The 25,726-nt window shown below is 41.3% G+C and overlaps 1 protein-coding gene and 1 pseudogene across 1 annotated transcript; one reads left to right on the top strand and one right to left on the bottom strand.

Annotated features, from left to right (window-relative positions):
* Positions 1-9,814: 9,814 nt before the first annotated feature.
* On the top strand, positions 9,815-13,363 carry LOC115680299 (zinc finger protein JACKDAW-like; annotated as a pseudogene).
* Positions 13,364-16,399: 3,036 nt separating this feature from the next.
* On the bottom strand, positions 16,400-25,326 carry LOC115680289 (homeobox protein LUMINIDEPENDENS). The gene is made up of 13 exons (XM_030604092.2): positions 24,918-25,326; positions 23,970-23,997; positions 23,571-23,701; positions 22,944-23,296; positions 22,770-22,863; positions 22,598-22,691; positions 21,944-22,073; positions 21,817-21,868; positions 21,699-21,739; positions 21,533-21,621; positions 20,297-20,722; positions 17,925-18,484; positions 16,400-17,352 (listed from the first exon to the last, which is right to left on the bottom strand). Exons 1-13 carry the CDS (start codon positions 25,098-25,100, stop codon positions 16,615-16,617), a joined length of 2,919 nt encoding a protein of 972 aa, XP_030459952.2. The 5' UTR covers positions 25,101-25,326; the 3' UTR covers positions 16,400-16,614.
* Positions 25,327-25,726: the final 400 nt, after the last annotated feature.

The raw sequence follows: 25,726 nt of genomic DNA, 5'->3' as shown, positions 1-25,726 counted from the left end.
ATATGAGGCCCATAATCACTTTTGAAAGAATACAATACAACTTTCGTGATGTTCAATACAACTTTCACTCATTGTACCTAAGCTTTCTGAACTTATAGAGAACAATCTATTCTTTTTCAGCAAAACAAATTATACACATTTAGAATACTTATGGTATTACACTTTAGCTAAAGTATTTCGGTTGATAACTCATTTCATGTTTATCCCTTTTTCCCGTGATTATACAACATATCTATTATCACTCGCACGTCGATTAGTTTATAACACATTTGTCGCAACCAACCTTTGGTTAAGTGGTGTTGCCTGAGTATACACTAAGTCTAGGTTTAGGACTTAACTCGGGCTCTCCCAAGCCTATATCATATTGTGACTTATGATTTAGGTTTTTAATCTGGAAGTGATTTTTATCTAAGAGTCGTCACTAATCAGTTTGAGGTGGGTCGATTAGAAACTCAAGTAAGGTGACGGGAAAATTGCCTTACTCCTACGAATCAGAGATTAAATGAGTTCGGGAACTTGGTAATACTAGTTGAGTGACTAGTGCCCTTTTGGTACATTTTATCCTGTTCATTTCAGAAAATATTTATTAGACAACTTGAATTGATTTTAGGACCTTTATCTCCTAACATGTGAGGTGAACAAACGAGTGCACAAATATTAACAATTAACAATCAAGGGATACGACATTCAACACATGACAATTTATGCAATCATATACTGATTAGAATTAGCATGCATAATAATAATATCTAATAATAATACAACAGTAGTAAAAATAACATCCAAACTCCTACTGCATAACCTTATAGGCTTATCCGATTTAGACGTAATTATTAATCAAATAATTTAGAAAATTATTTTAAAATACTAATTTCGAAACTATTTCCTAAAAAAAATTTCGATTTTTTATTATTTATTTTTAAAAAATATATATTTTTAATTAAAAAGAATATAATATTAATATAATATTCAATTGGGTCGAGCCGGCTAATCCGGATCGAGTCAGAATCAACCCAGGTCAACGGACCTGACCTAAACTCGTTGACCCAGGTTGGATCTCTGGATTCGAACCGGGTCAAGGGGGTCAACCCGGGCCGTTGACTCGGGTCCTGAACCGGATCGGGCCAGGTTAGGGCCCGGTCCGATGGTAAATGACGAAATAGGGCTGGTTTGACCCGATTGAACCGGCTCTATATAGCCTACAAATCGGTTTGACTGGATCTGCAGGCCAATTCAGGCCAAATCCCGAGTCTTCTAGGCTCGGGGGACCAACAGCCGGGCAGAAATCCGGCAAGTTGCCGCCTATTTCGCCCGGCCTTTCTGAGGAGATTAGGGGATGGCAGACCATTGGACGACTGACCGGGATGGTTGCCGGCCAAGTCCCGATTGGAGCTCGTTGAGCCCAAACGTCGGTCGGAGCTTGACCGGCAACTTAGGTCATACTTTGACCTTATCCGGCCTCTAATGGCCATCACAAAGCCAACCCAGGAGATCAAAGGTCACCGGTCAGCTCTTAAATCGCCAGCCGAGGACCGAGACAAAACAATTTCATTCAGGCATTTTGTCGAATAGATGGAGTGCATGACCGAAACAGAGGAACTTCAATCTCTCTCGGGGTAATGGCCAGCTCTGGCGGCCACAACTCGCCTCCGACAACGAGTCTAGACCGGAAGAAGGGACGGCATGGGTTAGGATTCGCGCGAAACGGTCGGCGCGAGTTCTAGCCAACCTGCAAATAGAAACAGGGGAAAACAGGGGGGCCGAGAAGACTTACCGGTCGAGGCACGTCTTGGGGTTCGCCGGCGCTGTATGCTCGTCGGGAAGGCTCGTCTGGCTTCCTCTTCAGACCCTACAAACTCTCAACTCACCCTTTTACTCTTTGTCTCTCTCTAAGTCTCTCAAAATCTCTCTCTCTCTCTCTCTCTCTCTCTCTCTCTTCTCTGTTTTTTGCCACCCCATTCTCTCCTCTTCGTTGGCTTATATAGCCGCCACCGACCACTGGCCTCTGCCGCGAAAGTCGTCCATTCAATGCTTTGCACCAACCTACTACGCTTCCTTGACTTTTGTGGCCTGCTTGCATGGTAGAGAGACTTCTCCGCGTCTGTCCCAGGCTGCGGCCAATCGTGGCTGCAGGGGAGGAAGGAGGAGAGAGGGAGCAGGGCCAGGCCAAAGGTGGAGAGGGGGGGCAAACCGGGCCGGGCCCAGCTCGCGCGGAAAAAAGGAGGAGAAAAGGGAGCGGCCGGCAGGGGCCGATTCGATTTTTTTTTTTAAATTAACTAATTTTTTTAAAAAGAAAATATGATCTAATAGATCCTATGAATAGACATGGCCACGGGCCAGTTTTGGCCCGGGACCGGCCCGTTAGGTCAAACCGCGGTTTGACCGACGGCCCGTTGGCCTCGGGCCGCGGTTCGGTCAGAATTTGACCCGTGGTCTATGGGCCGTTAAAAAAAAAAAAAAAGCTAGATTCTCTCTCTCTCTCTCTCTCTCTCTCTCTCTCTCTCTCTCTACACTTTCGCCATTTGCATACGGTCCATACACCTCACTGCCTCGTACTGCCCTTCTCTCCTTCTCTCTCTCTCTCTCTCTCTCTCTCTGTGCTCTGCATCTTCTTCTTCTCCTTCTCCTTCTTCTTCTTCTCCTCCGCCCGCCCTCGTCTTTCCAGTATTTGACCCCCGCCACCGTCGCCCCTTTGCCCTTCATGGCCGCACCTGCCGACGCCGCCCCCTCCTCCTTCCCCCGCACTACCCCGCCGCCCTCGCACTCCTCCGCTCCTCCCCTTTTCTCCTCCGCCCACCCCCTGTCTCCCCAGATCTGACCCCCGCCGCTGCCCATGGCCGCAGCTGCCGACGCCGACGCCCCCTCCTCCTCCCCTCCTCCCGACCCCGGAGGAGGAGGACCCCCCGCTCCTCCTCCCCGTCCCCGTCCCCGTCCCCGTCCCCGTCCCCCTCCTTCTCCCCCTCGCCGCCGCCCCCGTCTCCCGCTTCATCTCCTCGCCGCCTTGAACCTTGCCTCCGCCACCGTGGCCAAGGCCGCGAAGCCCGAGCGACGACCGACGGAGGACCAGGCCTGCAATTTTTATTTTATAATTTATTTTATTAATTTTTAAATTACGAACCGGAACCGGAACCGGCCCGGAACCGCCGGTTCATACGTGGCCACGAACCGGAACCGTGGCCATGTCTACCTATGAATGCAAATGTGCCTAATGTCTATATGCAATGTAATTAAATAATTTTTTTTGTTTTAGGAATTAAGGACATTAACTCCTAAATTTTTACATAATTAATTTTGGGTAAAATTAAAAAAAAAAATAGGTGTCAACAACATTATCGTTGTATTCTCTCGATTTCTCATTAGACAACCGGAAGTAATAACATAATCCAATTATTAGACGTCAACATCTAACGGTAACAGTGTAAACGAGCTGGGCTTACTCTTGAAAACTAGCATGGCCCAAAACTTTCAGGCTTGGACACCCCAAGCCCAAAATCAAGCATGAACCTAGAGAGACCGACCCGAAAATTTTGGGCTTGTTAGGGTCTGGCTAAGCCCGAAATTATTTTTTGCAATATTTTACATCAAATAAATCATTTCATTAATTCAATACCAAAATATAATAATTAATTCGATAATATAAAAAGATAATTAATTCAGTTGTAAAATTTTATTTATGCATTTCGCGAAAAAACATCAATCAAATGTTGTTAGAAATATTAGAAATTATATGAAGAAAATCGGGTCGGTCTAGGCCAAGCCCATTTTGGGCTTCACACAATGAAGCTCAAATGTCTAGCCCAGCCCAAAATGTGAAAAAAGAATGAGCCCAAAATCCTAGCCCAGACTATTTGTGCTAAATGCTTCCGGGCTAGACTTTTGGGCTTTCACTTTTATCTAAATGGTTGATTAAGTGGTTAAGTGCTTGATTTGGATCAAACAATTGTGTGTTTAAAATACAATGTCACTTCATCTTATTATCCTTGAAAGTCATGCCTGCCATCCTATAGGTATAGTCTTATTCGATATATAAGGACGGGTAATTAGCATGCGTCCTTGGAAATTAATTGAACCATAATTTGAATGTTTCAAATTCTATTACAATATGAAAATCCCTCGAACCCGATTGAACTAATTTCCCGAATTTTCAACTAGGTTCGGGGCTAGGAATTAAACCAAACTGGAAAGGTCACCAGTTATTGATTGAACCAATTAAACCGGCTGGTTCAAGTCCATTATAAATACTATTTCTTTTATGTTAGCGAGGTAATTAAGGAATTAGTCGGTCCGTGCATTACACATGATGTCTAGATCCTAAAGTATCTTCTTTCCCATTCAACATTCCGTAATTATAATTGTAAAAAAAGCCTTACCATCAATAATTGGACTAGATATACCCATCATTTACTATTTCTTTAGGATTTAGTCATTGTCATCAGCTCAAAAAAGTTGCCGTGACCTGTCTTTTGTGTTGGTATCATCCAAGAAGATAGTTTGTCTATGTCAACCAAGCACTATGAATTCCCCATTCAACTGTAATCTTGTCATCATCCAAATGCTGCTTCGTCCTCATATAAACCATTAAAAAAGAAAAACCCTGGTTAAATAATCATTCAGATCCACGCTAAAACTAATTGGAAGCGTATGAATGTTGGAGATCTGTTGTCATGGAGTTGTTGTATTGGTGTTCAGATCATCAAAAACATCGACGTTCGTCGATGATAACATGGCGATTTTCTTGTTGCGTCTAATTATTATCAAATGGAGGAGAAGAATCTACCATCCAACCGTCTTCGAAGCACATATTCTTGACTGGAGTTTTAGGATTTTGCTGGTTGTCTGATATAGGGATTGATGTCTCCTTGTTGTCCCTCTTTTTATTGCCGAGTGGCTTGTCGTTTCTGGTGCCTGTGGTTGAATTGACCACGTCTGAAGGACGAGCATGTTTCTCTCAATTAAAATGTATATTCATTTTCCCTGAACCACACACCCTTCAAGAGGAAACCCTAAACCCTAGCACAAGCCTGTCAGCACATAGGTTGTGTTCTTGAAATTTTTAACTTTTCAGGCGCAGACTCATTTTAACTCTATACATCAGACAAATGGGTTCAAACCATCTTGTGCTGTAGCAGGTGTAATACACATCAGATCTCCGATTGACTCTCTTCTGTCCGAGTTTGGAGTCAGGACTTTTTGCAACGTCAAGTTCCACATGCATGGGACATGCATTTGAACTGACATCTTCCTTTGTAGTAGACAGAGACTAGACATCGTGGGGTTTAAGTGATTTTGGACACAATTGTAAGTAGCTCATGTTGCATTCGTCAGGACACGAAATATAAGCTAATTAACTTTGTGGTGGAACATTATTGACGAACCAATGATTTTTTTTCTTCAAAAAAGCATATGAACTGCATGATTACAAATCATCTTACCTTGGACATACCCCAAAAGGAGGATATAACCCAACATGAACATAAAGGATGTGACCCTGTGACCACGTAAAGAATGTAGCACTACTAACTAAGTCCATTACCATACTAATAAAGGTCGATCGTGCTTGATTTTTCTTCTGAATTTCACGAAAACTTCTTCGGTGAAGAGTAAAATAGATTAGACTTAATGTTTGTATTGTTTGAGGTAATTCCCCGATGACCACTGCAGAGCGCTTTCATAATGATGTGACCTCTTAATCAATCAATTTAATTTGGAATTTTCAAAGAACAACAAGGCTTACATATCATCATCAATATTTTGCTACTAAAATGACATTCACTTGTTTGGTCGCTTGTGGCCGTTCGAACCCATCAAGACAAGCAGAATGCCGCACCGTATGTCCCTCTAATTACATACTTGTCTAGTAAGTAGTGACAAATTAAGCTTCAATTATCACATTAAATTAATTGAATTTCTTGTATATTTAACGATAAATGTATCTTGATCAGATTAGTCATGGAACAAGAAATTCTACCTTTGATTATCATTAGACGACTTTCCTTTGGTAAATCTGAAATATTAGAAAGTAATTTTTGGTGCATTGAGAGGGCGCCTCTAAAGAGTTGACATCTGGCCCCTCCTTAGTTGGACCAATAGAACTAACAACATGAGTATTCCATGATTAACTTTTTTAATTCATTTTTAGATACGTAAGTTAATGAAATCATGACCTATCTGAAAAAATGTAATCCCCACATGAAATTTTAACAATTAATTACGAGATAAAGAACCATGTTCTCCTAAGTCACTAAGTGGTTTACCAGAGAACTTAGATATCCCAATCAAAGATTTTGAAATATCCTTGGATAACAATAATTGTTTCTATCATTCCATGTCTTAAGAAGTTACACTTTACACCATCCAACATTTGATTAGATCATTAGTTTTGCACTCGATAATGATCTTATACTTTTAATAGTCATCACCAAGTCTCTTTTTCAATTATTTTTCTTTGTTTGGAGCTGCATCAAAGGTGGAAGCTAAACCTGTTTATACAAACGTACGTTTGATTGAAAATCTCATTTAATCAAAGTATGGTCATATCATTAGACTATGCTTGAGACTATTGCAAGATTATTTTTCGATGACTTTTACTGCTTCTGTACGCAACCCTAATGACTATATAAGTATTTCCGTAGACAGAGCAGAAGTCCACCTTCTTCCTTTTCTTATTTTTTTTTCTTTTGCAATCCATTTTGAAAAGCTAATAAATGAAAGATAGACGCAGAAAAAATAAATTTAAAATCCATATGTAAAGAATTTGTGGAGAATTCACCTTTAGAGAACTTCTAATTTAGAATGTGGAGGCTAATGAAAAGAAAATCCAAAAAAAGTAGTCCAGACAGTCAAATAACTCATCATTTGTTAAAAAATTGAGAAAAATCAAACTTTTATAGGAAAAGCCAGAAGTACTCATTTGAGCTACAAAATATTTGACCAAGTGAACTTAGAGAAAGATAAATGGTTAACGAGAGAAACCATATGGTGATATGTTGATCATTGCACTCATTGGTGGAATACACCTCTGAACGATTATTGTAATTTCTGAGTGCTTCCTCTATGCTCAATAAAATGATGTTGTGATGTGATTTGCCAAGCATAAAGTATTTGAATAAGTCAATCTTGCATAAAATTGCAATGGAAGGTATACATCCTATGAACGAATAGAAGAACTTCAAAATAATTGCATTTTGTATCCTATCTTTCGAAACAATATTAACTGTGTTTTTACTAAAACATGAAAGATTTATGTGAATCTCTCTAAAGCACTAAAAAAAGCAAGCTAATGGAAATTTCAACCAAATATCTTGTCATTAGGTGGATGAATACTGCATAAATAAACAGAACCTATTACAACATGGATTTAAATGATGTGAGGCAATCTTTAAAACATACATAATTATAGTTTTATATATAAATACAAATATAAATTTAGGCAAGAGTCCCAAAAACCACTAATAAATTTTCTATTGTACATAACTCTATATGTACGTAGCTTAGCCAATAAATTTTCATCATGAGTATAGATCAGAACGCCTTGCCAATCGTCTTTGTGCCAGTAAAGGGTAGACTCTCTTCACCAGAACAAAGGAGTACATTACACTTCAAGAAGCAATTTGAAAGTAGCGAACAATTTATGAACCATGAACAACAAAGGCGTGAGTGCGAGTGAATTCACTCTCAATTTACCTTTTAAGGCTTCTATGTTTACCCAAAAAACCAAAAAATAGATGGTTGGCTGCTTTGTAATAATCCAACATCTGTAATATGCTTAGAATCCAGATGGGTGGGGTCCCAAGTAAGAATTATCAACACTCTAGAGAGAGTAAAAGACACAAAAAAAATGAGGGCATTATTGATTCAATTGCTCACATAGAGCGAAAAATTTTGCAAGGAATTAAAGCTTTTCGACTGGACATTCTATTATGATATCATAGCCCAATTCTATATCTTTCAAGCCCTAAGTTTATTTTGCATGCATATTACCTCCCACCCTTCACACATTTTTAATCTAATTTTGCACGTGTAACGGGATGTTAAAGGTTGTGTCTTGCATTTCTTGAATATGAGATTTCAATGGCCTTCCCTCTATTTATTAACTTAAGCCTAATAGTCTTCGAATAAGAATAGTGCAATTTGTACTAAAACTATTTATAAAATCGATTGCAAATTTTTAGTGTTTGTCAAATATACGAACCATTTGCTTAAATGATGTGCATTTCTAAATTGCCACGTTTTCGACCCAAAAAAAAAAACTACCACGTTACCCAATACACCATTGTAAACCAATCTTGGTATATCTTGTATTAAACTATTTAAAAACAATTGAACGTACATTTCCATATATCAGTTTAAGCTTTCAAACAGTGGAAAATTGTACTAAAACTTTTACATAGTAAAGAAATAGAAAGTGTTTCATTCAAATTTTATTATTCCTTGAATTACTTGATGATGTGAAATTTACTAGGGGTGTGCAACCGGACCGGGTTTACCCGGAAACCGGACCGGCCCACCCGAAAAACAGGTCCGGGAACCTGTTCTAACAAGAACCGGTTCCATTTTTTGGGAACCGGTTAGAACCGGTCCGGTTTCCGGTTCCAAGTAAAAACCAACCCGAACCGGTTTTAGAACCGGTTTTGAGATAATGTAAGAAAAAGTAAAAATCCTAGATCACGTTACCCTACTTCACTGGTTTTAGAACCGGTTTCCGGTTTAATATTGGGATCTGTTTCACAACTATGAGCGAAACAGCACGGCCCTTAAAGTCATCAAAATATTGTGTGATTCAGATGAGATATATAGATATTTCTATAGTGAGAGCAGATGCTTTACTACTAAGTCTCTTGATTTTCCTTTCAAGATATTTCATTCGGAAACAAAAGTGAGGAGTTCTCTCATCATGGCGCAAAATAAAGAGCTAAACATGTTGAACAGATTCCCTAGAAATGTGACTCTTAAAGATTTATGTGATTGGACTATGTCTTGCCACGTAGTGCTTTTGGATTGTTGATTTCGATGGATTGTAATTTCAATTGCTCATTTTGGGGATTGTTACTTTTGGCGGATAGTGGTTTTTGTTATTCATCTTTTACTTTGAATCGTTTCATTGCTACCTATATTATTTTGTTGGAAAAAAATGAAACCGGAAAAAGGAACAAAAAAAAAACAGGTTCTTGGGTAGACCCTGAAACTGGACCGGAAAAATAGGGTCGGTTCCAAAACAGGGTTAAGTGAAAACAGGGTTGGTTTCAGGTTCCAAAAATTGAGAACCGGTTATAACAAGGTTGGTTTCAGGTTCCAGGTCTGGACCCAACCCACCCTGGAACCGATCACCCCTAAAATTTACTTCCGCGCTAGGAATATCATGTTAAACTATCAACTTACACGCGAGAAGGGGTGTTCAAGTGCTTATAGCACTAAGACAACACCAACTACCGAAAGAATTTTTAGATAAATTAGCGGTGATATCACATAATTTCATATAAGGTATATTTTAGGGCAACTGTTTGTCTCTTCCAACTTCTATATATATGCTTACATAAAGCCAAAGAAGAACATGTTCCCACACGATACCAAATAATTCTATCCAAAAAACCATTTTTCTTTCTCGTCTGGAAATGGAGAAACTCCCTCAACTTTGTCTCCCTCTAGCATGATCAAATTCCCTGTCTTGGTCTCATCATCACAAAACAAACCCTCCTTTTAGCAAGAACCAACAACAACAAATAAGGAAGAAAGCAAACAGATTTTTTGAAGAGACGGAGACAAAAAGCCCTAAAGTAGTTGTCTCGAGATCAAACCCCACGCACCTCTTCCAAAAATGTCAAACTTCACAGGTGAAGAAGGGAGCTTCTCTTCAGGAAACACTGGGGAGGAAGTCCACCAGCATGAGAAACAACAAAAGTTGCAAGGCCATCTTCTTGGCCCGAACTCGCAACCTTCCAGCACGACCAACGATAGCAGCTCCACCTCACAGCAACAGCCGGTCAAGAAGAAGAGGAATCTGCCGGGGACACCAGGCAATAAACTCATCCACTCCCTTGGAAACTGGTTACATATGTTGCTGATCCTGTATTAGTCGTATGCTTTCTCAAACAAGGTGAAGTTATGTATGTGATTCATGAGTGGATGTCAAAATATACTCCTAATGAAAGGTACTTATTAGCACGAAAGATACCAAAAATAATTTGCACGATGTGCAGATCAATGAAGGACTGATTTAGCTCAAGTAAAGTCAGAGACTGATCAAGAATTTTGCTAGAAATGATAACTATTGACTCGATAATGTTTCATAGGTCTTACTTTTTATTTCTAACCAATTTGATCAATTTTTAGTAGTATTATACAGCAGAAGATCATGTAATATATCTGAGCACTTGCTGTATCTTCTTTTAAAGGTTCCGAAATAAGCCAAACAATTATTTCAGTACTATTCCCGATTTATTCTATCTTTATCCCATTCCTCAAACCTAACATGCCTGCTAAGAGTACTATTGCTGCTTTTGTGAAAGAAAATCTCTGTTGACTCAATTTTCTTTCCTATTTATAAAATGTCCTCTTGTTCTTTTGTCATTTATAGACCCAAATGCTGAAGTTGTTGCTCTATCTCCAACGACGCTGATGGCGACGAATCGTTTTGTGTGCGAGATCTGCAACAAGGGCTTCCAAAGAGACCAGAACCTTCAGCTGCACAGAAGAGGGCATAACCTCCCATGGAAGCTCAGGCAAAGGCAGCCTAACGAGGCCAAGAAGAGGGTCTACATTTGCCCAGAGCCAACGTGTGTGCACCACAACCCAGCTCGCGCTCTCGGGGACCTCACAGGAATCAAGAAGCACTACAGCCGCAAGCACGGTGAGAAGAAGTGGAAGTGTGACAAGTGCTCAAAGAAGTACGCAGTCCAGTCCGACTGGAAGGCACACCAGAAGACTTGCGGGACTCGGGAATACAAGTGCGACTGCGGAACCATATTTTCCAGGTTTCGTACTAAACTTCTTTTGTGGATCAATATCGCATGTGCATGCATTGTTTGGTGGATAATCAAGAATTGTTTGATAGATACATTCATACAAGTGAGAAATATAGCCATAATAATGGTAGAGATGTTCTCCTTAATTCTACCCTTGGAATCCCAGAAGATATATGCTAGTGAGAAAAACTAAATCTGACATACTTCCACTTTTGACCCAGTTATGGTAGTTTGATGATTCTTTTGATAGACAAGTTTCCCACTTATATGTTACTTGCAATTTAATTCTTGAGTTTTATTGATAGGATGAATGGTTTAGCTATGACCAAACAGGGATATATATATTTTGTCCGAGTAGTGTAATTTCTATAAAACGATCTTTTGAATCACGAACTTCTTCCCGCTACTTCTTCCATAGGACACATTATCTCAAGGATTACATATTCTTTTGTGAAAACATAATTTTCAGAAGCGATGGAAAATAACATACGCAAACTTTTTTTGGGGTTTCTTTGAACCTTGCCATTGACCTTGTGAAGCCTTTCGATATGTCCTATGTTAGAACAACAAAATATTGCGTGTAACACATCAGATTTGCACAAGTCCATTGAACGATCGACACGTGTCTCTCACTGGACCCACTGTAAGAACATTTTGAAAATCCCTTTGAAAGTCTCTCTCTCCCCTCGAGAAAATATTGCATGCAATAGTGACGCCACATCAGATTTGCACAAGTCCATTAAATGATGCACACAAATATTTTCTCATGTTAGAACTAGGGGTGATGCAATGCTGAAACACTTGTTTCTATCCTACAGATATATAGTATATTTTCCTTCGGAAAATTAAACGAAGTGAACGAGATATAGAAAACTAAAATTGGACTTCACTAGCACTAAGAAGGTTTATAAAAGTTTAATTTCTTAAAAGTGAAAAATTTGCCCCTTCATATGATATTATCTGAAAGAATCGACTCACTATCCCACTTCTTTAGACACCCATCAGAATTGAAAGTATAATTCACCTCACTTACCGAAATCATATAAAGTATACACTAAGGCCATGAAATGAAATTGCAACTGCACTTTTTGACAGTTGAATATTTCCTTTACTATTCACACATTTTTCACTGCAGGAGAGACAGCTTCATCACCCACCGCGCCTTCTGCGACGCGCTCGCTGAAGAGAACAACAAGGTGAACCAAGGCCTCCACCAACAGATGCCTAACCATGACCTCATGCCCTCATCAATGCCCATGATCAACACAACCAACTCCTCCAACTCGCCCATGTTCCTCAACGACTTCAATGCCACATTCGATTCGAAAAACCCCCTCAAGTCCCTCCCCCAAGACCTCGTCCCCTTGCCCTTCAAGCCCAACACGAGCAACCTCAGCAGCATGAGCATGATGTCGCCTCCTGGCATGTTCTCGACGACCTCAGGCACGCTCTTCGGTGGCCCGAGGGGTGCTGCCATCTCCTCCTCCTCCTCGAGCCTCCAGCTCAGTTCCAACACCTCATCCGGTGGCTTCAACTACCTCCAAGAAGCAAAGGCAGGTGGTGGTGGCCTGCTGGCAGCAGGCGGTGCCTCCTCAGCCCACATGTCAGCAACTGCACTGCTGCAGAAGGCGGCCCAGATGGGCGCGACCGCGAGCAACAGCATCAACTCACCCATGATGCACCAGAAGAGCTTCATGGCAGGACCTGACCAGCAACAGCAACAGCAACAGCCACAACTCATCCCAACCAGCTCTGCTCCTCCTCTTCCCATCAGACCGCCGCCATTGATGTCACAGTACAGCGTCAGCAATGTCCCGCATCAGCATCACAGTAACAACGTGCACACGGCTTCATTCAACCATCATCCGCATCATGGGTTCCAGTCGCCACCGCCCCACCCTGAACAGTTCAACCAGCTCCTGCAGAAGAGCAACCCACACGACCACCACCACAGCCCAATGCCGCATGTCATCGAGAGTACTAATGCAATGATGAGTGCCGAAATGGGCATGTTCAGGAGCATGTTCGTAATGGGCACAGATCATCATAACATGAAGAGTCCTCCTAGTGGGGTGGTGGATCATGAAGACAGTAGCTTGACGAGCTTCGGGCAAGGAAGGACCCCGTCAGACAAGAATGTTCCGATAGGACCAACAACGTTCGGAGGGAATAGTAATAACAATAACAGCAGTAGCAATAGTAAGAACGATGGCGTGACGACGCTCGATTTTTTGGGGCTTGGAGGGTCGCGACACTTGGGGAATTTACATGAACAGCAACATCAGCAGAGAATGGAGATGGAGGGGATGAGCCAGCAGAGATTGCCTGCAATGATGGGTCATTTTGCTCAGCAGCTCTCTCATGGCGATTCAGCAATGGAGAAACCAATATGGGATGCTTGATTATTTCACAAGGAGGAGGAGGAGGAGGCGGAGGAGAGTTGGTTGTTCTTTTGTACTGTGGTGCGTATTCCTAAAAACTTTGTGTTTGTTAGAAAAGATAGAATGCATAAGCATCTTTGAGAGTACTTGATTAAAGGGACAGAAAAGTTTGGTAATCAAAAGGACTGCGATGACTGTTGGTTGTATTAATTTTTTAACGCGTTATCTTACTCAAGCACATTTACCATGTAGTTAAAATTTTTAATTAAGTGAACCAGAGCGATTTGCACGCAATTGATGGAATTCAAATGGGTGATGATCCTTGAGTTGAAAATCCCCAAATACCCCAACAAATCGCGTCGATACTAAAGGGCGCCTACATATCAATTAATGTGAGGTGTTTGGATAAATTGAACTTGTGGAAGGTCGAAATAATTAATATTCATAAAACGTGCACTATATTCATTCCGTATACGAAATGCGTTTGAGTTGGTAGCTATTAACTTAGATATGGGCAATGTAACAAAGAGCTTTGATTTGTGTATGTTCAAAGACCATACTTATGCACGTTGCCCTTTCTTATGACATAGACAATGATTATGGCATGCATTGTCTTTGGAAGTTGCACAGAAACACTAGTTTTGAAGCATTACTTTACTATGACTTTAGACCAGATTCTATCATGATTTCAAGTGGCAACAAGTATCCATTCATTGCTTGCCATAAGAGAAAAGGAGGAAAAAAAAAATCGACAGAATTGTTTCAAGAAAGATTAAAAACTTCGTTTTGGTTAAAGTTCATTGCTCCAGTGTCTCTATTGAACTCATGTAAGCATGTCGCAACCCGCAATCCGAGTTGAAGGACATGCCTTGTATACCAGAAAGACCTTATGCATAATAAATCTAGTTGAAAAGTTAAATGTCATGATGCATCTTGTCGAGAATTAATTGCGACATAATTATATATCAGTGATACACAAGCTATGATGTTTACCATTTAGTTGCGAATTCATGTCTACGGCAAAAATTGTCCAAAAAATTCTAAACCTATTGCACTTTTGTCAATTTAGTTCTAAAACTTGTTACAAAAATGCGTTTGAGTCCTAAAACTTGCAAAAAGTTCATTTGAGTCCTAAAACTTGTCAAAATAATTCATTTGAGTCCTAAAGTTAACCCCGTTAGATTTACTAACGGAAAATGCTGATGTGGCGCTGACGTGTCATTTTTAATTATTTTCTTGAGACACGTGGCGCCACGTCAGCAAAAATAAAAATAAAAATAGAAAAAGCTGAAAAAAAAAACAAAAAAAAAAAACCAAAAAAGGAAAAAAAATAAAAGAACCGGCGGTGGCCAGCCGGCGGCCACCACCGTGGCGAAGCCCGGCGGCCGGGAAGGACCGGCGGAGGTCGCCGGGCCTTCCCGAAGCCTGGTGGCGGGAAGGACGGCGAGGTCGCACGGGCCTTCCCGAAGCCCGGCGACCCTCGCCCGGCCCGGCGAGTCCCGCGACCCTCGCTCGATCGCGGGGCGAGGTCGCGCCTCCTCGAGTCGAGGGTCCCGGTGAGGGTCGGCGACTCTCGATCGAGGGAGGGCGCGACCTCGCCCGATGAGCGAGTGCGGCTCCGGGCAGAGGTCGCCGCCGGAAGGCCGCGCTGCACTTATCATTTTTTAATAATTTTTTTTTTTTTTCAGCTTTTTCTATTTTTTTTATTTTGCTGACGTGGCGCCACGTGTCTCAAGAAAAATAATTAAAAATGACACGTCGCGCAAGTCAGCATTTTCCGTTAGTAAATCTAACGGTGTTAACTTTAGGACTCAAATGAACTATTTTGACAAGTTTTAGGACTCAAATGAACTTTTGCAAGTTTTAGGACTCAACGCACTTTTGTGACAAGTTTTAGGACTTGTAGTGCACTTATCCTTTACCATTTAGTTGCGAATTCATGTCTACGGCAAAATTGTCCAAAAAATTCTAAACCTATTGCACTTTTGTCAATTTAGTTCTAAACTTTCAATTTTGCCAATTAAATCATAGACTTTTCACGTTTGTCAATTGAGTCCATCGGACCAATTTTTTCCGAATCTCGACATGGATGCCTCTTGTCCTACGTGACTACGTGATACGAATCGACCGACAACGATGTGGACAATTTTATTATTTTTTAATAGTTTTTTAATTTTTTTCTTTAAAAAACAGAAAAGATTTTAAATTTTAAAAATAATTATAAAAAATTATCCACATTAGCATCGGCCGTACTATGTGCCGCTACTGGCATCCACGTTAGTGATTTCCGGTTAAAATTGGCAGAATGGACTCAATTGACAAAACGTGAAAAGGTTTAAGATTCAATTGGCAAAATTGAAAGGTATATGACTGAATTGGCAAAATTGCAATAGATTTAAGACTTTTTAGATAATTTTCTCTTTACTACGTACTATGGGTCAAACAACTGCAGAACTAAATTTTTCGAGGATTTTTTTTTTTAAGAAATTCTTTCGGACATGAATCTTCTCATCCTACCAAACCAGCAAATTCGCTATTAAGATCATACTTGGTAGAAATTATTATCCGATTCTGATCTAGATGTATCATGATTCGAGTTGATAAATAGATTCTCTCGATTTCCTTCCCCAAGTTCAATCAATTCGATTCCACTGGACGGGGACCAGGCATGCCATCGTGGCGATCCAAAACATGAAAGTTCAGCTAGACCAGAGGCCCAGCTCTCGAAGCAAACAAGGCCCAAGGCCTTTTTAGTCTATCTATAGCAGAAGTGATCAAGGATCTTCCGATGTCATGGAGATTTCTTCAGATCAGTCATATCAAGTTACTTTGTATGATCAGCTGGGTCCCAGAATGTACAATGAAATGACCCTTTTTCTTCTCAAAAATTAATAAAATATCCGATTAATGGTCAGTTGACTTGCAGCTTATGGCGCTGTTCCAATAAAAATTCAATCTTTACAAGGCCCATCAGATTTTTTTCAACCTCAAACCTCCCACATCCACCCTCAGCTTCAACCCAACCTCGACCCTTTTTGAGTTTTCTATTTTCACAGGTTACAACACTAACACCAACCGCTGATCTTGTGCGTTGTTGGTGTCTGATCGTTCAGATCTTGTCCCTCACACACTGAATGTATCAAAAATTTCAATTTGTGCACATCTTCCTGATTCTGGACCAGGTTTCGGTTTTCTTATGCTTGTTCATCGGTCAACCCTGGGGAACTTGAGCCCGTCAAAAAGTCCCGAGACAACATGAATGTCCCCACAACTCATTGTCTCCAGTCTCGCTGCCACCTGCCTCCATGCCTGTTATAGTCCCTGTTATGGTCCCAGTACCCGGAGGAGCTCCCCTGCCTCGAACTCTCCGGCGGCCCAGAAAACCGATCAGGAACTGCTCTCGTCTCCGGGGCGTTCCTTCCAGGTGGATACCTCGTCGGGCTGTTTTCCTGGCTCCAAGATTCAAAATCCTCCCGGGCATAGTTATTTCTTTCGTAGGGAGCCCGAGACGAGGCATTAAAATTAGATTGGTTAGGTTGAGAATAAGAATGAGGGTGACTATACTGATGAGTCATCTCCCGTCCACCTCCCCACGAAGAATTCGTGTCTGCGGATGGACCGGGACCACCAGGGTACGATGATGAGTGCACCCGCTGCATCGGCTGCAGCTGTAGCGACGTGACCGCCGAATATGGAAGCGAATGCATCGCCCTTTTTCCTGTCGAACTCAGATTCAGTACTCCGTTCATGGGAGCAAAGGCTTCCTGGGCTTGCGATTGAACAGCTGCGGACTCGACAGGAATTCTATGTTGGAGAGATGGGGCCATCATCGAATGCGCATGAACTTGACTTGATTGAGACAGCGAGCTTTGGACAGTTCTCGCTTCTTGTTGAAGCGTAACAGGAAAACTGGAGGCATGTCCTTGGAAAATTCCTGATGTGCTCGCTGCTGCCGAAGATGAAGCGTGCCTAGAAAACGGATTCTTCACAGCAGCTGCTGCCCAAGCACCCTGCAAAAATCATCAAACAGGGAAAAGGAAGGGTGTCACTTTGCTATTTTTGGTAATTATTTGTCCAGTATTACTCCCATATAGAAAGAATTACGAAATATCTGTCGTAATTTTAACGTCGATGCTATGCCACTCCACTACAACAATCCGAGGTGGCGAATTTTCAGCGTTAAGAACTTTGTCCTGACCCATCTCCTATGGTACAGTTTTCTTGTACATGGGAGAGGTGGGACCCATTCTTTTGAGAGAGACAGTAAGGGAGGGAGTAATTTCTTCAGTCATCACCGTAGGGGGGATGGTCTCTCAAACCAACGTGAAATAGTGCCCCACATGACAAATCCCACGGTGGAACCCCCGTTTTTTCTATCTGAGGCATTCATTTTCACAAATTCAAAACTTGGAGCCCAGAAAAGGAAGAAGAAGATGAATTCATTTCGTTGATTCCTTTTAGTCGTACGTGTGGTTTTCAATAGCATCACTCCCACTGGCCCAATGGGGTAACGAGAGCAGCAGAAATCGCGCGTCAGCGAGAGTCCTAGTGTCATAGTGCAGTAAAAACCTAGGTCACGCACCGTTACAGGAGGATTGCTGGAAGGCGTCGGGGATGGGAGGGACACTTCAACCCTCCCTTCTATTCTGCCACCCATGCCAGCGCCGACACCCAGTCCATTCAAATTCCCAGCAACTAAATTAGCCGCTCCACCTCCGGCCTTAATCATATCGAGAAGTCTCACTGTATCCGTGCTCGATAAGTTCCCGGCTCCCCCCGAGGTCAGCGCAAAAACAATCTCCGGGTTCTTGAGCAGCACAGCCAGCAACTCAAGATCGGGCTCTGCTGCAGCAGGGTTACTGTTTTGTGACGTCGAAGACAATCCTGCTCTTGCGTTTTCATTAGAAGGAACCTGCGTTTCTGGGACGACATCGGCATCAGGTAACTGTTCAATCGAAATCACTGGTGTTAGCGAGTCATCATAGTCCATCTCGCGGTCCCACGGCTCTTTGGGATTGGGGGGTATCTCTTGGACTGTCCTGTAGATAGTCTCTTTCTCGCGGCGATTCCTGTTTTTCTGGAATTCAACTTCTTTGCTATCCTCACCTCCACCCACCCTCCACTGATCGTTCAGTTTTACTTCTGCATAATAAACCAGTGCATGGGTTAAAGGGATACAATTTTATAGTTGAAAATAGATAACAATATATCTAACTAACGGCCCAAAATGTTTTGTGTAGTCTTATTTTCACAATGACAGATCTTGAAAGTAAGCCGTCGGCTATGCTGCTTTCCTGCACTCTGTCAAAGTTGCAAAACCCCAGAACCATCAAATCAACTTACTCAGCTCATCTCCCAGGACAATGAGCGAAAACATGATCAACAATTATGGTATTGCAATTGCCCATTACTTCACATATATCTCAAACCATCAAGTATTTGCCCGAAGAAACTAAGGACAGTAAAAGGAAAGTGACTTGTTATGTCGAGAGGGTGCTCATTAAATGTCCTGTTACCTGATGAAAAAAGAGAAATATACCCACATCATCTACTACTCTATCACGTCGTGAATGCATTGGGAGTGCAATTGCCCATCACTTCACATATATCTCAAACCAATCAAATCTCACATCAACGTGCTTGCTCAGTGCAGTCATCCTCTGCATTTGGTTCTTTTTTATGGTAATAAATTTGTATATCTCCTGTTGAACATACCACTGTAATGTTCAACCAAGTGGAATTGTACATTTTCGTGATCTAAAAGTGATCTCTATTTATATTTGCAAGTCAGATGTTGAAGCACCACCGTCTCATCAGGCAACACTCTCAGATTAATTGCAATCAGGAACCTCTCAGAAAGTCATTGCATAGTGAGGGAAAAAAGGACTGTCCAGGAGATCCGGATGTTAATATCACGTTCTGGCGCAAAAAGTTAATCGTTGAAAAGAATCAGAGTTGTTTCATTCCATTTTGCTCACCAGAATTGTTTCATTCCACATTGCTCACGCACAATTGCGCCAAACATAGATTTCAGCTTCAATTAGCATAATTATCTTAATCCATGCTATTATCAAATTTACGCAACAACAGCATAAATTTCACTTCCACACGCCATTCTTGAATCGATACAGGGTCAACGACACATAGTCAGCAGGCAACAGAGCCCATTCCATCTACTGATAAGAATCAATTGGAAATTCTAGTTTTTGAGTCAAATGGTCCAGCAAATGGGTGGAAGTGAAGGAGCCAAACTGAGTTACATTGGTAATTACAGGTGCATTTATTAGACAAGACAACGTTCTCCAATGTGTCAAGCAGATATGCAGGAAAAACTTATTAGGATGTCCAGGAGTTATCACTTCACAGAGTCACCCTACATGAAACTTAGCAAACTCTTGGTTATGTTAGCACCTGTTCACTTGCAAGCTTTGGGATACATTTTAACTCGAGATATTAAGAGTACTAAACAAGCATAGATCTCAAACCGTAGTGCACAACATTACCTTGATCCACCAAATTTTTTGAAAACGGAGGATCCTAGAAGTGCCATCCCAAGTGGTTAGTTCTAAACATCAAAAAGATAATTTCACAACGTTCTTTCTCCATATTACTCCACTAAATTTCGACCAAAAAAAAAAAAAACTCCACTAAATGACAAGAAAAAGTGAATATACAATTGACTGACCACTTCTCATGTCTTGTAAAAGAGACAAATCACATCACATAGATTACTCCTGTTCTGTCTCTATGGTTAAAGGAAAATACTGAAAATGATAACATCGTCAGTTGCAGGCTAGCTAGCAAATCACTGTTTGTAAGGAAAACCCAAACCAGACCTGCAGCATCCTCTCAGTTAATCAACATTTCACAATTCCCAGACTATATTTATGGTCCTCAACATACTATTGCAGCAAGTCAGAAAAACCAAGAAAGGCTCTTGAACAACAAGATTACCTGCCGGTCTCTTCCAGGGGATCCAAACCCTCTTACAGTCCTCCAATACAGTCTCCCTTGAATCCAAATTGGTCTTTGGAAAAGACATATCAAGCTTACGAGGAGCTTCAGAGGGCATCACATTATTTTGTTCAACACCTTCAGACTGAACATGTACTGTAGCTGCTGGAGGCACATTGACTGTCTTAGTAATCGAAGCTTTAACAGAACTTTCAGTTTTTATTTCATTACTCTCATTACAAGAGGACCCGCTCTTTCCATATTTGTTCTGCATGTGCAGTGCCCGCATTTTTGCCTTCTGAATGTCATCAACAGACATTGGACGACTACGGCTAACAGAAACCACTTTGGAAGTCTGTGGGCTTCTGCCAGCCATTTTCTGGCCAGGCTGTTCCACCATCTGCACTTTCCTGCGCTCTCTATTTTCTGATATGGGCTAAGGCAGCAACTACAGCGCATATGATACATTAATTCGAGCAAACAATGGTAGAAGCAAATTCAACTCTCAGACATCTTAAGATATCCTCTTATTCATTTTCCGCGCCCTAACTATCAAATTGATAAAATTAAATTGGACCCATGAAAATCATAGTCAGGCCAGAATATGACAATACCTTTACAAAGATATATTTTAAGTACAAGAAATATGGTTGAAGCGCCCACAGAGAATCCACTCAATCACTAAAAAAATCTATATTCAATTATCATCCAAGACAATTATAGTCCCATCAGTCTTAGCAAATATGACGGCATTGTGTTGCTTCTGGCCCCGTCAAAAGAAACTGCTTAGTACAAGTTTTGTAAGAACTTTTTTTTTTTCAGTTTGCAAACACTAATATTAACAATTAACAACTCCAAAATCCAAAAGTGAAATATCTGACCCGCAGCAGGATCACTTTTCCCAGAAGTTATGCCCAGTGGAATTTTCAGTCCACTGAACTGAGAACCCAGCTCCCTAATCTGAGCAGTGGGATATTCTGGCTTTAGGAGAAAAAGAAAGATGGATAACAATGGTAATGGAGACTGAGCATCCATCCCTTGGCTGAGCAATGGCCTAGGGAATATGGAAACATGTATTAGAGATATTTATCTTCCCCCATCAGTAAAGAATACCACACTGCTATGCCATCGCTAACTAGTGAACTTCTATCATCCACTTCGACAAGTAAATTGCAAAAGTTCTTTTTTTATCCTCAAAGTAAATAGAACTTAGAAAAAAAAATTCCAAAAGGATACGAGCTGAAGTTACACCAAGGATGTGTTTCCTGCTTGAATCATCTGCTGGAGCAGGCAAAAGTTTCAGTGCTTTTGAAGATTCCAACCCCCTGGTGCAAGAAATGTTGCTCAAAACACTTTCAAGACATGAAAGAACTATCGAAACTTGATCACAAGTCGCCCATACCTGGTAACCTCCAAATTTTCGCATGAAGCAAGAATCTCTTCCTGTCAACACTTAAATAGTTACTATCCTCGATATACAACTTTTAGCAAACTTAATCATATTTTAAAGAGGTACTTACAGATAAAGTGTTATCTGAATGCCATGCTTCATCACCCATGATTTCACCAAAACTGCCAAAAACAAGGTTTATAAATAGTGAGTTTCTATCTCCATAATTACAAAAGTGGATGTGACCATGAACTTGCCTCTGCTTCACCATCATTTCTTTCTGCATTGCAGTACAAGATCTCACGCCATTGGGCTTCTTATTAACCTGGGTTCGTGCAAACATTTTGCTCCATTTTGATAGCAAAGCCTTTGCCCTGTTTGATACATCTGATCTCCAAATCAGATAAATGAGTTTCAACTTCAACATGAAGAGACACATATGATACACGCATGCATTAAAATTTCGCTTAACAAGTACTTCTCACTATCTTACCATAAAAAGTGAAAATTACTTGACCCTCGACTCTTATGCAAAAAAGATACGAGAGAGAAAGGACTAGACAATCAAGCTCACAAAAAATTTACAAATGATTTTGGTCTGGTTATTAATTCGTAACCAGTTCCTCTTTAAATAGTCGAACAGCAGTTCCCTCCCCCACCCCCACCCCCACCCCCCCAAAAAAAAAGGGTTTGTGCTTGTTCACTCCCTGAGAAAAGTGAGCATCTCCACTGGAATTAATCGCATGAAATGAATAGACACAATGGCACTTTATTTGAGTAGCCAACCAATCATACAACAGTAAACCATCACAGGAACAGGTATGATGAAATGAGGAACAAACATAAGAGAGACAACAATAGAGAATGCACAAAGTGAAAATTATGAGACACTTTTGTAAGTAAACGCACACCTGATGTCCTATAAAACCGCAGTCTGTTAACAGTTTGGAGAACGGCAGACAATTGACTAGGAAGAGCTTTATGTAGGGGCAAATGAGAGAGAACCTGCAAGTGGTACAAAATAATCTTTAGCAACTTGCAATGCTTGGTGCAATTTGTTTTACAACTTCGATCATTCTCTACCTCAAGGATGATAGAAAGCACACTGGTTTGTTCTTCAGAGGCTGCTTGGCTCAACCATGTTGCCAATATCATTACACCACCTTTAGTCATAAACCTAGAAGCATGAAAAGAAGTTAAAACAAACGGAAAAATTTCTAGAAATACAGACAACAAAAGAATAGGCCAAAAATGTACCAAGACAGTACTGAAGAATTCTCTATCCGCAGAATCCACTCCATCAACTTGACCTGCCCAGAGAATGTTTCTTCTTTCCCCATAAATGTGAAGATATTTTGAAGAAACTCTTTATCAGCCTCGTCTATGCCAGGCAAGAGATCATTTTGCACAGGGCAAGGTGAGGCATCTCCAACATCAGGTGCAACAGAGTTTAATGGAAGTGGATCAACAGGTGTAGCCGTTGATGATTCAGAATTTACTGGGAGAACAACATTAGAATCTTTCGGAGCTTTCAATCTAATAGCTTTCTCCCTTGAGAGTCGTACAAACTTTCTCACTCGTGACCGTTGACTATTAAAAAAATCGCGAACCTTCAAGTACATAAAATGCAAAGAGGTAAGGGGATATATCCTAATATCAGTAATTAAAGACAAGGGCAAATTATTTTACTTATCCATCTCACTAGATTGTCAATACAAGTCACTGTTTCATTTCCAATAAGCATGAGAAGATTACATAATCTGTGTTAATGCACAGAAATCGTGAACTACTTGAAGGGTCCAAACTTCAGGCGTACAGTGAGAGTTCAATTAATTTTTAAAAAAAAGCAATTGAAGAGCCAGAAGAACTGAACGGAGAAACAACCTGAGTGACTGTGACTCCAAAAAGAGCACTGATTTCCCGAGATTCCTTCTTGCTAATTGCATCTTTAATAGAAAAAACTGATTGCATATACTTCACAGCCTTAGGATTTAGCAAATCTCTAGGTCTTTTTCCTGAAATTTAGTAATCCACAGTCAAGATCAGACCAGCAGCAAAGGGTGAAGAGTAAAAGAAAAGAAAACCTTTTTGTTTTGGAGCTTACATAGCCCTTGGTAAAAGGAAAATTGTAGAACTCTTGCAGGATTATGCAAAAATGTTCCAACAAAACTATCACAATAACAACAACAATAGCACAACTAGCTTCTCAATTCACCAAATAAACTCCATCAGCTTTGAGACTTCACTAAAAACAATTGGGCGCTAGTTATTCTATAGACTTACCAATTTTAATTGACAATGCTCCAGCCGCCTGAAAATCATAAGGAGAAATCTGTTAGCAAAATTTAATTTTGGGGAAGAAAAACCACCGAAAATCAACTTAGAGCCATCTAAAGCACGGAGAATGTAAGAGATTTAATCTTCTGAAGTGCAGCTCAACTAAACCAAACTTACAAGAATAGGGTCTTTCTTGTTCTTTAATAAGAATAAAAAAAAAGACACTGATCTTGTATGTTTCTGGGAAAGATCCATTAACTGACCAAACTTAGCATAACAAGGAGATGCACAAACCTGAAAACTATGTGAAATATGAAGAATCAGTACATCTGCAACTTCCAAAAATTGACCGACAGAAATTCATTCGAAAAACCGAACAACTTTCAAAACCATAAACTACACCATTCAATTATCTTTTCAAACACATCGTGAAATCACAATTAACTTGAGCCCCAAGACAAAAAAGCGCAAACTCTTTTGCAGGCATAGCCAGCAATGACCAGATATTGAACCCATCCGTTCTTCCATATCTCATAGGCAATGCACCAAACTCCGATAGACAGTTAAACTGTATTAAGCGAGAGGCACATCGATCAGAAACCGAAATCCAATCTCGTCGTCGAAAGATAAACTACACATGCAAAAGCGTAGCTTCCTGCATGACTTATGAACCATCTTCAAGCACATTGAACAGATAGAGCCTCTCCCCAAAGTCAAACATCACTTCCAGCGACCTCAATGAATTCCCCATACCGCAATTCCGAGCAAAATCAAGTCCTAGCAAAGAATCCCGAACCCTCCCCCGAAAGTTCTCACACCGAACAAAATCAGGGCACCCAAAATTCGCTTCCCCCACTCTTTGCATGCTCAGGAAAAACTACCGGTACCCAACAGCCCCCCATCCTCTCCGCACGGCGCACGAGAAGCTAACTAAACAAAGACCCAAGGACGCACCATTTCCTGGGCGAGCGGGTTCACGCCGGTGAGCCTGCACTGGGCGACGACGATGCTCCGGAGCCGGTCGATTTGGCCGTGGAAGAGCGCGCTCTGGGACTCCAGGGACCGCCGGAGCGACTCCGGCGAGCCCCCGATCTCCTCCTGTTCCGACGGCGGGTCCTCCCCCCTCAAGACCTCCATGCGAAGAAGCGCCCGATGCGGAAGGCTCGCGGGTCGTCGGCGGCGGCGGCGGCGTCGATCGACGCGGCTCGCGCATTAGCGGTTCGAGCGCCCCGGGGGGAGGGGGAATCGGAAGGGACGAGCGCGAGCACGAGCGCGAGGGCGCGATTCAGTGGAGCTTTGGGGGACGACGATGGCCCGTACGAATTAGGGTTTGGGGAGAGAGAGAGAGAGAAGGTGGGGGATCACGGCCGTAGGTGAAGAGAGGCTTACCAAAACTCTTTTGCTTGCGGTATGTAAAAGCGTCATCGTCCCCCCGGGAAAAACGTGAAAACGCTGGGCGATGATGCTATGGTAAAAGAGAAAGTCACCAATTAAAAAAAAAATTCTCAAATTATTTGCCTCCTAAGCCCCCCCTTTTTTTTTTTTTGGTCGCCGTGAATTACAAACTTATATCTGTGTGATATGTTCACCTCGAATTTATACCCGGGTGACATATTTTACCTTCTATTAAAATTTCCATTAGCGAGCACTGCTGAAAATTTTATGTGGCTGCATACGTGAATGACGGGAAGCAAACGGTGCTGATGTGGCGCTCGCGTGGCAAAAATATGTCGACTCGTTGTGTGTTCCTCATTTCTCGGTTT

The sequence above is a fragment of the Syzygium oleosum genome, unplaced genomic scaffold (assembly GCF_021117445.2).
Source record: "Syzygium oleosum isolate NSW1041296 unplaced genomic scaffold, Sole_v2.1 Sole_v2.01, whole genome shotgun sequence".
In the NCBI taxonomy this organism is placed as follows: Eukaryota; Viridiplantae; Streptophyta; class Magnoliopsida; order Myrtales; family Myrtaceae; genus Syzygium; species Syzygium oleosum.
The sequence above is the reverse complement of the archived record's forward strand: the minus strand, read 5'-3'. Positions and strand labels throughout refer to the sequence as shown.